Genomic DNA, 14,640 nt, shown 5'->3' with positions numbered 1-14,640 from the left:
AATTTGACATTCTGAATTCTCCCTCTGTGTACCCAAACAGGCGCCAGAATGTGGCGACTAGGGGCTTTTCACAATAACTTAATTGCAGTGTTAATGTAAGCCTACTTGTGACAATAAAGATTATTATTATTGACGGAAAAGCCTCCATTAGAGAGAGACTCAGGGCGGGATTCTCTGTCCCATCAGACCTGTTTTCCAGGGTGGCCCACCCCTGCCAGCAGTGGGATCCTCTGTCCAGCAGCTGGCCAATGGGGTTTTCCATTGTGGCCACCCCACGCTGTCGGGAAACCGGGGGCATGAGTACGCTGCCGATGAAGCGGAGGATCCCGCTGATGGAGAATCCCACAGTCACTGTTGGTCAGGTGACCAAGAATCTGGTCACCCGATTATAGAAAGGATATTATTAAACTAGAAAGTGGTATAATCAAAGTCAGCATGTATTTACAAAAGGAAATCCATGTTAGACAAATCTACTAGAATTCTTTGAAGATGTAGCTAGTAGAGTTGACCAGGGAGAACCAGTGGATGTGGTTTATTTAGAGTTTCAGAAGGCTTTCGACATGGTCTCACATAGCAGATTAAGATGTAAAATTAAAGCACATGGGATTACAGATAGAGTCTTCAGATGGATAGAAAACTGGTTAGCAGACAGGAAGCAAAGAGTTGGAATAAATGGGTCTTTTTCTGATTGGCAGGCAGTGACGAGCGGAGTACCGCAGAGTTCTGTGCTGGGACCCCAACTGTTCACATTATATAATAATGATTTATACAAGGGAACAAAATGTATGATCTCCAAACTTACAGATGGTACAAAGTTGGGTGACCAACCTACAACCTCATTTTCCTCTCCAAAGATTATTGTTGCTGCTGAGGAGGATGACCACTAGGGATGTCTACAGAGGGATATATACAGGTTAAATGAGTCGGGGAAAATGTGGCAGATGAAATATTATGCAGGAAAATGTTATGCACTTTGGTAGGTAAAATAAAGGAGCTGAATATTATTTAAATTGAGAAGGTTGCAGAAAGCTGTGGCACAGAGGGGTTTCGGGATCTTTGTTCATGAAACCCAGATATCTGGCATGCAAGTTCAACAGGTAATTGGGGAGGCAAATGGAATGTTGGCCTTTATTTCAAAGGGAATGGAGTATAAAAATTGGGAAATCTTGCTAAACTATACAAGGCACTCGTTAAACCACACCTGGAATAGTGTAAACAGGTTTCACCCCCTTATCTACGGAAAGATATACTGGCATTGGAGGCAGTCCAGAGAAGGTTCACTGGGTTGATCCCGGGGACAGAGATTTTCTTATGAGGAGAGGTTGAATAGGTTGGGCCTGTACTCATTGGAGTTTAGAAGATAGAGAGGGAGCCTTATTGATACATAGGATTTTCCGGGGCCTTGACAGGGTAGATACTGAGAGGACATTTCCCACTGAGTGAACCTAGCACCAGAGGGCATAATCTCAATGTAAGGATTCATCCATTTAAGACAGGTGAGGTGGAATTTCTTCTTTCAGAGCATAGCGAATGTGTGGAATTCTTTACTGCAGACAGCTGTAGATAATAATAATAATCTTTAGTGTCACAAGTAGGCTTACATTAACACTGCAATGAAGTTACTGTGAAAATCCCCTAGTCGCCACACTCCGGTGCCTGTTTGGGTACAGAGGGAGAATTAAGACTATCCAATTCACCTAACAGCGCATCTTTCGGGACTTGTGGGAGGAAACCGGAGCACCTGGAGGAAACCCACGCCGACACAGGGAGAAAGTGCAGACTCCACATAGACAGTAACCCAAGCCGGGAATCGAACCTGGAACCCTGGCACTGTGAAGCAACAGTGCTAACCACTGTGCTCCCGTGCCGCCCATATAGGCTGTTCAAGGCTGAGATAGAAATACTTTTAATCAGTAAGGGAACCAAGGGTTATGGGGATAAGGCGGGAAAATGGAGTTGAGCATTTTCACATCAGATCAGTCATGATCTCATTGAATGGCAGTGAAGACTCGCTGAGCCAAATTGCCGACTTCAGCTCCGACATCTTATGGTCTAATTCGGGATGTGCAACAGATACTTACCTTGCCAGCAATGTTCATACCCCACGAAAGAATTGAAAAAGTCACTGAACAATCTAAACTTGACAAATGGGCCTGAATGATGTGGGAACCACCATGTTTACCATGCCATTTACCATTCATGACAAGCCTTAATTAAAGAAAGGTGGAGTATGCAGACTATAGCAGCTGTTGGAATTCCCTTCATTATGGGTTAGATAAAAATAAATACCACACTTTTAAGTACTGTAATTAACGGACTTCCGGTTGCGGCTATGCAGAGCTAAGTCGCACGTTCAGCAGCTCCCGCTTGGAACGGACTTTTGGGCTCTTTTCAGGGCCCCCAACGGCATTTTTTCAACATTTTCTGGTGTGGGAAGAAGACTGCAGCATTCCCCCGACAGTGAATGGCTTGGACCAGGAGCGGGGCGATTAAAAAAGTGGTTGTGAACCCAAAAAAATGCGAGGGAAGAAGAGCAAGATGGTGGCGGGCGGGGACCAGGCAGCGTGGATGCAATGGGCGCAGGAGCAGCAGGAGGTTACCCAGCGCTGCTTCAGGGAGCTCAAAGCGGACCTGCTGGAGCCGATGAAGGCTTTTATTGATAAGCTGCTGGAGACCCAGACAGCCCAGGGGGTGGCGATCCGCAAGGTCCGACAAAATATCTCTGATAACGATGACGAGATCTTAGCCCTGGCGGTAAAGGTGGAGGCGCACGAGGCGCTCCACAAGAAATGGCAGGAACGGTTCGAGGAGATGGAGAACCGGTCGAGGCGGAAGAATCTGCGGATCCTGGGCATCCCGGAGGGGCTGGAGTGGGGGCCTATGTAGTCACCATGTTAAACTCGCTGATGGGAGCGGGGTCCTTCCAGGGGCCCCTGGAACTGGAAGGGGCCCATAGAGTGCTGGCGAGGAGGCCCAAGGCTAACGAGCCGCCGCGGGCGGTGCTGGTGCGGTTTCATCGGTTCGCTGATCGGGAGTGCGTACTCAGGTGGGCCAAGAAAGAGAGGAGCAGCAGGTGGGAGAACGCGGAGGTTCGAATATATCAGGACTGGAGTGGAGGTGGCGAAGAAGAGGGCCGGATACAACCGGGCGAAGGCGGTGCTGCACAGGAAGGGGGTGAAGTTTGGCATGCTGCAGCCGGCACGACTGTGGGTCACCTCCAAGGACCAGCACCATTATTTTTGAGTCCCCGGAGGAGGCGTGGGCCTTTGTTCAGGCCGAGAAGCTGGACACAAACTGAGTGTGGGGATGGGGGGGGTCGGGCGTGGGTATGGTCTGGGATTGTTGTTGTTGTGTTACATCTTATGGGGGGGGTTCTTTGTTCTTGTTTCTTTTCGATTCAGTGTGGGTGGTTAGGGTGGGTTGGGCACTGTTTTGGTTGGGTCTGTTGGGTGGGCTCTTGGAGGGGGGCAAGCAAACAGAGTAGGGGGTGGATGGCCGGTAGGGTGGATGGCCGGTAGGGGGGGGTGGGGTCCCGTGCGGGAGGGTGAGGCCTGAGTAGGGGGTGAGGGGACTGGGCCTGTAAAAGGAGCTGCGCCAGAGGAGGCGGGGCCGGGCAGGTGGAAAGCGTGGGCTTTTTCCCGCGCTGAAGGCTGGAGGGGGCGGGGCCGAGGCAGGGAAGCACGTTTTTTTTTCCCGCGCTTGGGATGGAAGGGGGAGGCGGAGAGCCTGCTGGTGGGTAATGGAGGGGGAGGGGAAGTCCCACAATGGGAGGAGTCGAAGGAGAGGCGGGAGTGGCCGGGGTCAGCAGGAGTCAGCTGACTTGCGGGAGTGCAATTCATTTAATTTAATTTAATTTAATTTCATTTCATTTCAATGGGGGGAGCAAAGCAGCTAGGAGGGGTCCTAGCTGGAAGGGGGGGGGGGGACTGGGTTGCTGCTGGTATGGTCAAGGGGGAGCAGGAGCAAGTAGAGGGGGTTGGGACGGGGGTCTGCCGCCGTGGGGAACGGGCCGGGCGTGGGGTGCGGACACGTGGCTGGCTGAGGAGGGGTTATGGCTAGTCGGCGGGGGGGGGTAGCCCCCTGATCCGGCTGATAACCTGGAACGTAAGGGGGCTGAACGGGCCGGTTAAACGGGCCCAGGTGTTTGCGCACTTGAAGGGGCTGAAGGCGGATGTGGTCATGCTCCAGGAGACACACCTGAAGGTGACAGACCAGGTAAGGTTGAGGAAGGGGTGGGTAGGTCAGTTGTTTCATTCGGGGCTGGATTCCAAAAATCGGTGGGTGGAGAGAGGGTGTCGTTCGAGGCGTCGAGCATTGTGACAGACAATGGCGGCAGGTATGTAATGGTAAGTGGTAAGCTGCAAGGGGAGAGGGTGGTCAACGTGTACGCCCCGAACTGGGACGATGCGGGTTTTATGCGGCGCCCGGACTTGAAGTGGGGGGCCTGATAATGGGGGGGGGGGGGGGGGTGGGGGACTTTAACACGGTGTTGGATCCGGCACTGGACCGCTCCAGGTCTAGGACGGGTAGGAGGCCGGCGGCGGCTAAAGTGCTGAAGGGGTTTATGGACCAGATGGGAGGGGTGGACCCTTGGAGATTTGCAAGGCCGGAGGGCTAGGGAATTTTCATTTTTCTCGCACGTTCATAAGGCCTACTCCCGGATCGACTTTTTTGTTCTGAGCAGGGCTCTGATAGCGAAAGTAGAGGATACCGAGTACTTGGCGATAGCCATTTCGGATCACACCCCGCATTCGGGAGACCTAGAGCTGGGGCAGGTGAGGGACCAGCGCCCGTTGTGGCGCTTGGAGGTAGGGCTGTTGGTGGACGAGGAGGTGAGCGAGCGGGTCCGAGGAAGCATAGAGAGATACCTGGAGGCCAACGATAACGGGGAGGTCCGAGTGGGGATGGTCTGGGAGGCGCTGAAGGCAGTGGTTAGGGGAGAGCTGATCTCCATTAGGGCCCACAAGGAGAGGAGAGAGCAGAGGGAGAGGGAGAGGCTGGTGGGGGAGATGGTGAGGGTAGACAGGAAGTACGCGGAGGTGCCGGAGGAGGGACTGTTGAGGGAGAGGCGTAGCCTCCAGGCCAAATTCGACCTGTTGACCACCAGGAAGGCGCAGGCGTAGTGGAGGAAGGCCCAGGGGGCGGTTTATGAATATGGGGAAAAGGCAAGCCGGATGCTGGCGCATCGGCTTCGGAAGGGGGACGCAGCTAGGGAGATTGGGGGAGTTAAGGATAGGGGAAGGAGTATGGTGCAGAGTGGGGTTGGCATCAATGGGGTCTTCGGGGACTTTTATGAGGAACTGTATCGGTCCGAGCCCCCACTGGGGGAGGGAGGGATGGGCCACTTTCTGGACCAATTGAGGTTCCCGAAGGTGGAGGAGGGACTGGTGGCGGGATTAGGGGCCCCGATTGGGTTGGAGGAGCTGACCAAAACGATAGGGAGCATGCAGGCGGGGAAGGCACCGGGGCCGGACGGTTTCCCGGTCGAATTCTACAAAAAATATGCGGACCTGTTGGGCCCTTTGCTGGTTAGGACCTTCAATGAGGCAAGGGAGGGGGGGGACGTTGCCCCAACAATGCCCCGGGCACTGATCTCCTTGATCCTGAAGCGGGACAAGGATCCCCTGCAGTGTGGGTCTCACAGGCCGATTTCGTTGTTAAATGTAGATGCCAAGGTGCTGGCGAAGGTCTTAGCTACGAGAATTGAGGATTGTGTGCCGCAGGTCATCTACAAAGATCAGACGGGGTTCGTGAAGGGGAGGCAGTTGAACGCGAATGTGCGGAGGCTCCTGAACGTTATTATGATGCCGGGGAGGGAGGGGGAGGCGGAGATAGTGGTGGCGATGGACGCTGAGAAAGCCTTCGATAGGGTAGAGTGGGGGTACCTGTGGGAGGTGCTGAAGAGGTTCGGATTTGGGGAGAGGTTCGTCAGGTGGGTTAGGCTGTTGTACGAGGTCCTGATGGCGTGTGTGGCCATGAACAAGAGGAGGTCTGAGTACTTTCGGTTGCATCGAGGGACGAGGCAGGGGTGTCCCCTGTCCCCCCTGCTCTTCGCACTGGCGATTGAACCCCTGGCTATGGCACTGAGGGAGTCGAGGAACTGGAGGGGGTTAGTGCGGGATGGGGAGGAGCATAGGGTGTCGCTCTATGCGGACGACTTGCTGCTGTATGTGGCGGACCCGGTGGGGGGAATGCCGGAAGTAATGAGGATCCTCAGGGAGTTCGGGGATTTCTCAGGGTACAAGCTCAACATGGGGAAGAGCGAGTTGTTTGTGGTTCACCCAGGGGACCAGGAGATGGGGATTGACGAGCTCCCACTAAAAAGGGCGGAGAGGAGCTTCAGGTATTTGGGGGTCCAGGTGGCCAGGAGCTGGGGGGCCCTGCATGGACTTAATTTCACGAGGTTGGTGGAGCAAATGGAGGAGGAGTTTAAGAGGTGGGGCACGTTGCCACTGTCCCTGGCAGGTAGGGTGCAGTCAGTCAAGATGACGGTGCTCCCAAGGTTTTTGTTCCAGTGCCTCCCTATTCTTATCCCGAAGGCCGGGTCAACAGGAGCATAACGGGGTTTGTGTGGGCGCGAGGGACTCCGAGGGTGAGAAGGGTGTTCCTGGAGCGGAGCAGGGATGGGGGGGGCTGGCGCTGCCCAACCTCTGTGGGTACTACTGGGCCACAATGCGGCGATGGTGCGCAAGTGGGTGATGGAGGGGGAGGGGGCTGCATGGAAGAGGCTGGAGACGGCGTCCTGTGAGGGTACAAGTCTGGAGGCGCTGGCAACGGCGCCGCTGCCGCTCCCTCCAAGGAGGTATACCATGAGCCCGGTGGTGGCGGCTACCATCAAAATCTGGGTGCAATGGAGGCGGCACAGGGGGGAAATGGGGGCCTCGGTGTGGACCCCGATATGGGGGAACCACCGGTTTGTCCCAGGAAAAATAGATGGAGGGTTTTCGGGGTGGCACAGGGCAGGGATAAGAAGGTTGGGGGACCGGTTTGTGGACGAGAAGTTCGCAAGCCTGGATGAGCTCGAGGAGAAGTACGGGCTCCCTCCGGGGAACACCTTTAGGTATCTACAGGTAAGGGCTTTTGCCAGGCGGCAAGTGGTGGAATTCCCGCTGCTGCTGCCACGCACGGTACACGACAGGGTGCTCTCGGGGGGGTGGGTTGGAGAGGGGAAGATCTCGGCAACATACCAAGTGATGCAGGAGGAGGAGGAGGCCTCGGTGGAGGAGCTGAAAGGTAAGTGGGAGGAGGAGTTGGGGAGGAGATCGAGGAGGAGACGTGGGCAGATGCCCTTGGGAAGGTGAACTCTTCCTCTTCGTGCGCGAGGCTCAGCCTCATACAGTTTAAGGTGCTACACAGGGCACACATGACCGTGACAAGGATGAGCCGGTTTTTTGGGGGTGAGGACAGGTGTGTTAGGCGCTCAGGGAGCCCAGCAAACCACACCCATATGTTCTGGGCGTGCCCAGCGCTGGAGGAATTTTGGAAGGGCGTAGTGAGGACATTGTCGAGGGTGGTAGGATCCAGGGTCATACCGGGCTTGGGGCTCGCAATATTTGGGGTTGCAGAGGAGCCGGGAGTGCAGGAGGCGAAAGAGGCCGGTATTCTGGCATTGGCGCCCCTGGTAGCCCGGCAAAGGATTCTTCTTCAGTGGAAGGATGCGCGGCCCCCAAGCATGGAATCCTGGATCAACAATATGGTGGGGTTTCTTAAATTGGAGAGGGTGAAATTTGCCTTAAGGGGATCGGTGCAAGGGTTTTTCAGGCGGTGGCAACCGTTCTTGGACTTCCTGGCAGAACGGTAGACAATGGTCAGCAGCAACCCGGGGGGGGGGGGGGGGGGGGGGGGGTCTATTTTATTTTTGTTTGACTATACTGGGGGATCTGAGGGGGTGCATATATTTGCTATGTTTGCTATGTGTTAATTCGGGGTGTTCATTTATCATTTATGTATAGGGGGGAGGGGGGTACGGGGTTGTTTTGTTTGGTTTTGTACTTAATTCTACTGGGTTCCTTTTACACTTTGTTGTTGATATTTTGTGAAAACTTTAATAAAAATTATTTTCCAAAAAAAAAGTACTGTAATTAACTATTCCTTTCTACTGGTTTCAGTCAGTCACGCCATTCACACTTAAACTCAACAGTTTCACAATGACAACCTTTCACACATCACATTCAAAGATCAAGTTTATCAACACTAGTTTGCCACATCTTATATGGCTACTCTGGCATCACTCGAGAAAGCAATTTACTTTCTTCCCAGTCAACTGTGTCATTAAATCTCTGTCCCTTGTCTCTCCAACCACAAGTCCAATAACCACTGACAGGGGCACTTGAACTTTTGAAACTACCTTGTCTCTTTCCATGCTTTCCTCTTCCCACTATCCAGCTCTCTCCTTCCAAGCCCTGAAGTCTTTCTCAAATTTCTTTCCCAGCTCTGAACTCATCTAATTCAGGAGGCCCATATTCTGCTCCCTTGATCCCACTCCTGCTGATCTGCCGGCTACATTCTCCTGGCCCCTACTCTAGTTGACATTGCAAATGGTTCCCTTGTCTCCCATTCAAAACTTTCACCAAAATATATTCAAAGAATCTCCCCTACACCGCCCAACCTACTTCCCTTTCCTCTCCAAAGATCTTGAACTTCTTCTTGCTGCTCAAATCTGTGCCCACCTTTCCTACAACCGCATGCTGGAATTTTGTAATTAGGTTTTGTTCTTGCCACAACACCATTCCCTCGATAGTTCCCCAAGGCTCCCTCCCCTACATGCTGACAACATCCATTTGCACTACTCAAGGAGATATGACTGATGTCCTTAAAATAATGAAAGGATTAGACTCATTCCAAGTGTATTTGAGTTCCATAGATGAGGATGACCAGGGGACGTAAGCATGTTACAAAAGCATAAACACCAGGTATGAACCACTTTGGCCAAAGGCCCGCTTCAATGCTGTACATTCTTCATAATTCTATGTAATTTGGCTGCAGACAGCACTGGGCCAGTTAGCCACAAGCTGTAAAGTGCAGTGAAAAGATCTCCAAACAACACTGAGACAAAGTTGAAGAGGGCAATAAATGGATTACGAAGCTGCTACTCACCAGGCAAGAAAGGGATGCAGCGCAATTTAGGATCCTTCTGTCCTCCTTCGACAGGAAACTTGTCCAGGAGCTGCATCTGCAAAAAGGAAAGAGCAGCAAACTGTTTGTTACACACCCATATACATGCAGCACTGATTGGATTGGATTGGATTGGATTTGTTTATTGTCTCGTGTACCGAGGTACAGTGAAAAGTATTTTTCTGCGAGCAGCTCAACAGATCATTAAATACATGGGAAGAAAATACATAATAGGGCAACACAACATATACAATGTAACTACATAAGCACTGGCATCGGATGAAGCATACAGGGTGTAGTGTTAATGAGGTCAGTCCATAAGAGGGTCATTTAGGAGTCTGGTGACAGCGGGGAAAAAGTTGTTTTTGAGTCTGTTCGTGCGTGTTCTCAGACTTTTGTATCTCCTGCCCGATGGAAGAAGTTGGAAGAGTGAGTAAGCCGGGTGGGAGGGATCTTTGATTATGCTGCCCGCTTTCCCCAGGCAGCGGGAGGTGTAGATGGAGTCAATGGATGGGAGGCAGGTTTGTGTGATGGACTGGGCGGTGTTCACACTCTCTGAAGTTTCTTGCGGTCCTGGGCCGAGCAGTTGCCATACCAGGCTGTGATGCAGCCCGATAGGATGCTTTCTATGGTGCATCTGTAAATGTTGGTAAGGGTTAATGTGGACATGCCGAATTTCCTTAGTTTCCTGAGGAAGTATAGGCGCTGTTGTGCTTTCTTGGTGGTAGCGTCGACGTGGGTGGACCAGGACAGATTTTTGGAGATGTGCACCCCTAGGAATTTGAAACAGCTAACCATCTCCACCTCGGCCCCATTGGTGCTGACAGGGGTGTGTACAGTACTTTGCTTCCTGAAGTCAATGACCAGCTCTTTAGTTTTGCTGGCATTGAGGGAGAGATTTAAATTCTTAGTACAGAATTGCACAACAATCAACATAGCAACATCAGAATCCACCCTGCACCACGCACGTATTGAGCCATACAATCAAACATCGATAATGTAAAAGGAGATCATTCTGCTGATTGTCTTTTGGGAAAATCTAAAACTAATCTCTCTCTTCCACTCCTTCTCCACTGTCATGTACCTGACTTTCTCCAGTCATGGGCAACACGGTGGCACAGTGGATAGTAGCATTGCTGCTTCACAGTGCCGGAGACCCAGGTTTGATTCGGATCTTGGGTCACTGAGTTGCTCTCCTGATATCTGCGTGGGTTTCCTCCGGGTGTTCCGGTTTCCTCCCACAGTCCAAAGATGTGTGGGTAGGTGGATCAGCCACGCTAAATTGCCCCTTAGTGTCCAACGGTTAGGTGGGGTTACGGGGATAAGGGAGTGGGCCTAAGTTAGGGTGCGCTTCAGGGGGTCTGTGCAGACTCGATGGGCAGAATGGCCTCCTTCTGCACTGTGGGAATTCTATGATTCTATGCACCTTCCCTGCTGTGGAAATGTATCCAATTTTTCCTGAAAAGAAACAATTAAATTTGCCTTGATTATTCAGTGGAAAAGCCTCAAGGTTTCCAACTGGATTGCTGGATCATACTCTTATCTCAGCCCACTCTCACGACAACCCTTTTGTTATCTCTAACTTAGGTTTCTCCTGTACCCTCCTTCTTGCCTCCTATCCTCCATAAATTCCAACTTGTCCACAGTTCAGCAGTTCAGATCCTGCTCCATTCTCCCGAAGTCTTCATCCTTGATGACTTGCATTTGCCTTGGGTCCTGACGCAACTGAATTTAAAATCCTTGTCTTCATCTTCAAATTCCCTCTATTGTCTTCAGATCGACCCAATTCTGAAACTTGGTATTTTCCAACTTGGTATCCCTCCTGCACTGTTCAGTCTTCCACATCTCAATTCACATTATTGGCACCAGAACCTTCAATGTCTTGCCCTACACTGGCACTCCTCTCCCGAGGTTGGAACTTTTTCCAAAATGCTCCATTTTGATAAAGTTTAGAGAACTTTTTCTAATTCTCCCATTATGGTTCGGTATCCATTTCTCCTTGAATCTGTAATGTGTCTTGGGGGCTTTTTCTGTTAAAGCTAGTCATTCCGTACAGTAACTTTCTGTTCAGAATGGGAAGGCACTGAAGATTCCCATTAGAAGAAAGATCCATGAAGGATTGGTGCACCTTGGTTTAGTGTAGCCCAGGTCAGCTCACAATTCTGGAACACAAAAGCTGGGTCGGTGCGACACACTGTAACCCGTATAAAAGCACACTGGGCTAAATCGCTGGCTTTTAAAGCAGACCAAGGCAGGCTAGCAGCACGGTTCGATTCCCGTACCAGCCTCCCCGAACAGGCGCCGGAATGTGGCGACTAGGGGCTTTTCACAGTAACTTCATTTGAAGCCTACTTGCGACAATAAGCGATTTTCATTTCATTAATTCATATTTCACCATTCCGCAACTCTCTTGCTGCATGTTTCTGGCATTGTGACTTTTGTTCACAGGATGGAGTCTTTTTGCTTCCAGCAATCTCCAAGATCCGTCTCGGTCACCTTCCATGATGCTGTTAGCTGAATGATGCAATAATAATGGCGTGTACTGACCAATTGTGACAATCAAACTCTGGCAATGAGTTTACAGAGCTTCAGTATTACAAATCTGCTCAGTATCCATCTTTTTGACCAAGGTTTCGCTCACCACTCCGAATCTCTCGCTCAGCATCAGATTTCTAGATCACCATGTGACATTTCTTGGGATGTTTCTTTTGAGTTAAATGTGCTACAGAAAATATATTTTTTTTTAATATAAATTTCGAGTACCCAATTCATTTTTTCCAATTAAGGGGCAATTTAGCGTGGCCAATCATTCCACCCTGCACATCTTTGGGTTGTGGGGGCGAAAACCACGCAAACACGGGGAGACTATGCAAACTCCTCACGGACAGGGACCCAAAGCCGGGATCGAACCTGGGACCTCGGCGCCGTGAGGCAGTACAGAAAATATATTGTTGAAAAGAAAATTAACTGAAAGTGAAGAAAATACTGGCAATGATCTCCACACTGAATGCTGCCAGGTCTTTCCCCCACTCCCCAAACACTTAGAGAGTGCACAATCCCAACATCTAACTCAACACCAAGCTCTCAGTCAAATTAACAACCTTAAAAATAGGTTTTCAAGGGAAATATCTCTGAATCCATCCAAGGTACCTCTTCCTTCTTCGCAATCTAATTGAGTGTGTTGAAAAAACAAAAATCTGAAGCAGTGAAAACTTTAGTTGGACTTTCCAACTGGGTTAACGGGATAGTCACTCACTAGCAGAGCAGTTTCTCAATTCTTTTTTCTTATAAATGTTTTTTATTGGATTTTTGAAGAGTATATTTTGTCGTTATGTACAGAGGATATGATATATATATATAAACAGGCATCCGTTTGTGCCGGCGAGGCACTTCCGGAGGGCAATCCTCAAATGGGTCTGGTGCCGATGTTGCCCTTCGCTTCTCCCGGCCGGATTTCACCACCGTTGTCTTCTCGTGCGCACTGCCGCTTCAACCTGCTCTCCCGTCTTCCACCTGTATTCTCCTTTTTCTCTGTTTATGTGGATGTCAAGTTGGTTAACGTTCCCCCCCCCCCACCTACCTCCCTGGCTCTCCTCTATTGTTCCCCGTTTCTTCCCTCCTCCCCCTCCCTCGGTTTGCCTTTCCTTCCTCTTAGATTGAGTTGTCGTTCTCCCCCCCCCCCCCCCCCCCCCCCGCTCCCCCCTCCCGGTCTATCTCACCCTTGTGGCATTATAGGTATTACGGTACCTGATAGGCTAAAGCACCATTGGTGGAAACTGTATGCTTTCTATTGGTCAGAATATATGATAGCTCCTCCCTGCTAGGCGGGGTATAAGAACCCGTGCCGCCCCAGCAGCCTTCATTCTGTACCTGAGCTGCTGGGGGAAACATCTAACTTATTAAAGCCTTCAGTTGGACTACAACCTCGCTTTAGTGGTCATTGATCGTGCATCAATTTAATAAGCTAGTTTTTAAAGAAGAAAGGATGGAGCTCCGAATCAAGCCGGAGTGTCTGCAACTCAGCCCCCACGCAGCAAACTCAGCGGCAATCTTTAAGCACTGGCTGGTGTGCTTTAAAGGGTATCTCGGGACGGCCGAAAACGCACTCTCGGGAGAGCAGAAACTGCACGTCCTGCACTCAAGGGTGAGCCCGGAGATTTACACTCTCATCGAGGAAGCGGAAGACTTTGATGCAGCAATAGAGCTGCTAAAAGGACACTATATTCGCCCGGTAAACCAGGTCTACGCCCGGCACCTGTTTGCAACAAGGCGACAAACCCCTGGTGAATCACTCGAGAAAATCTACTGTGCACTCCTGGTGTTGGGACGAAGCTGCAGCTGCCCGCAGGTTTCGGCAAACGAACACACTGAACTCTTAGTCCGGGACGCTTTCGTGGCAGGTATGCTATCTTCACAGATCCGCCAACATCCATTAGAAAGGGACACCCTGGGTCTCAGGAGGCACGGGCCCTTGCAGGCTCCCTGGACGTGGCCTCCAGGAACGCCCGCGCTTACGTTCCCGACCGCGCGGCAGCCCCCCTGGGCAGTGTGGAACCCCTCCGCGGCCGACCCAGAGATTCCCCCATTTCCCCACAGGCCTGAGCTGCAAGGCGGCCTGGCAACCGTGAGGGGCCCCGCTGCTACCTTTGGGGGCAGGCCAAGCACCCCCGCCAGCGCTGCCCGGCCCGCGCATCCACCTGCAAGGGATGCAGCAAAAAGGGCCATTACATGGGGGTATGCCAGGCCCGTGCTGTTGTCGCGGTCTCCGGCGGCAAATGCGGACCGCAACCACAAACTTCTCCACGGGCCCCGTGCGGCCAGCGGTCGCCGCCATCTTCCTATTCCAGGGCCACGTGCGGACCCCGGGCGCCGCCATCTTGTGCATCCCCAGCCATGTGCGACCAATGGGAGCCACCATCTTGGATTAACCCCCAGGACCCCAGCTCGGCTAACCACCCACTGCCCGAAGAGAACTCTCAACTGCTGCGATTAGCCTCGGTGACTGGATCAGTCTCAGCCTCGAACACTCTCAACTGCTACAACGACCGTATTCATCAACGGGCACGAGACGTACTGCCTAATCGACTCTGGGAGCACAGAGAGCTTCATACACCCCGACACGGTAAGGCGCTGTTCTCTCCTCATCCACCCCATTAATCAAAAAATCTCCCTGGCTTCCAGTTCCCACTCAGTGGAGATAAAGGGGTTTTGTGTAGCAAACCTCAAAGTCCAGGAAAGGGAGTTCAAAAATTTCCGTCTCTACGCCCTTCCCCACCTCTGCGCGGCTACACTCCTGGGTTTAGGCTTCCAGTGTAACCTTCAAAGTCTGACCTTCAAATTCGGCTGCCCTATACCCCCCCTTACTGTCTGTGGCCTCGCGACCCTTAAGGTCGACCCGCCTTCCCTGTTTGCGAACCTCACACCAGATTGCAAACCCGTTGCCACCAGGAGCAGACGCTACAGTGCCCAGGACCGGATCTTTATTAGGTCAGAGGTCCAAAGGCTACTGAGAGAAGGGGTCATTGA

General features: G+C 51.7%; 1 protein-coding gene across 4 annotated transcripts in view; it reads right to left on the bottom strand.

Moving 5' to 3' along the window:
* The window catches only part of sh3pxd2aa (SH3 and PX domains 2Aa), a 395,200-nt gene that overhangs the window by 291,205 nt on the left and 89,355 nt on the right, over positions 1-14,640 (bottom strand). For all 4 annotated transcript variants that reach the window (XM_072479783.1, XM_072479782.1, XM_072479785.1 and 1 more), the window contains exon 3: positions 9,097-9,172. In XM_072479783.1, coding sequence (XP_072335884.1) covers positions 9,097-9,172 — 76 coding nt within the window. The remainder of the gene's footprint in view (positions 1-9,096; positions 9,173-14,640) is intronic.

The sequence above is a fragment of the Scyliorhinus torazame genome, chromosome 16 (assembly GCF_047496885.1).
Source record: "Scyliorhinus torazame isolate Kashiwa2021f chromosome 16, sScyTor2.1, whole genome shotgun sequence".
In the NCBI taxonomy this organism is placed as follows: Eukaryota; Metazoa; Chordata; class Chondrichthyes; order Carcharhiniformes; family Scyliorhinidae; genus Scyliorhinus; species Scyliorhinus torazame.
This window is presented reverse-complemented; position numbering and strand designations above follow the sequence as displayed.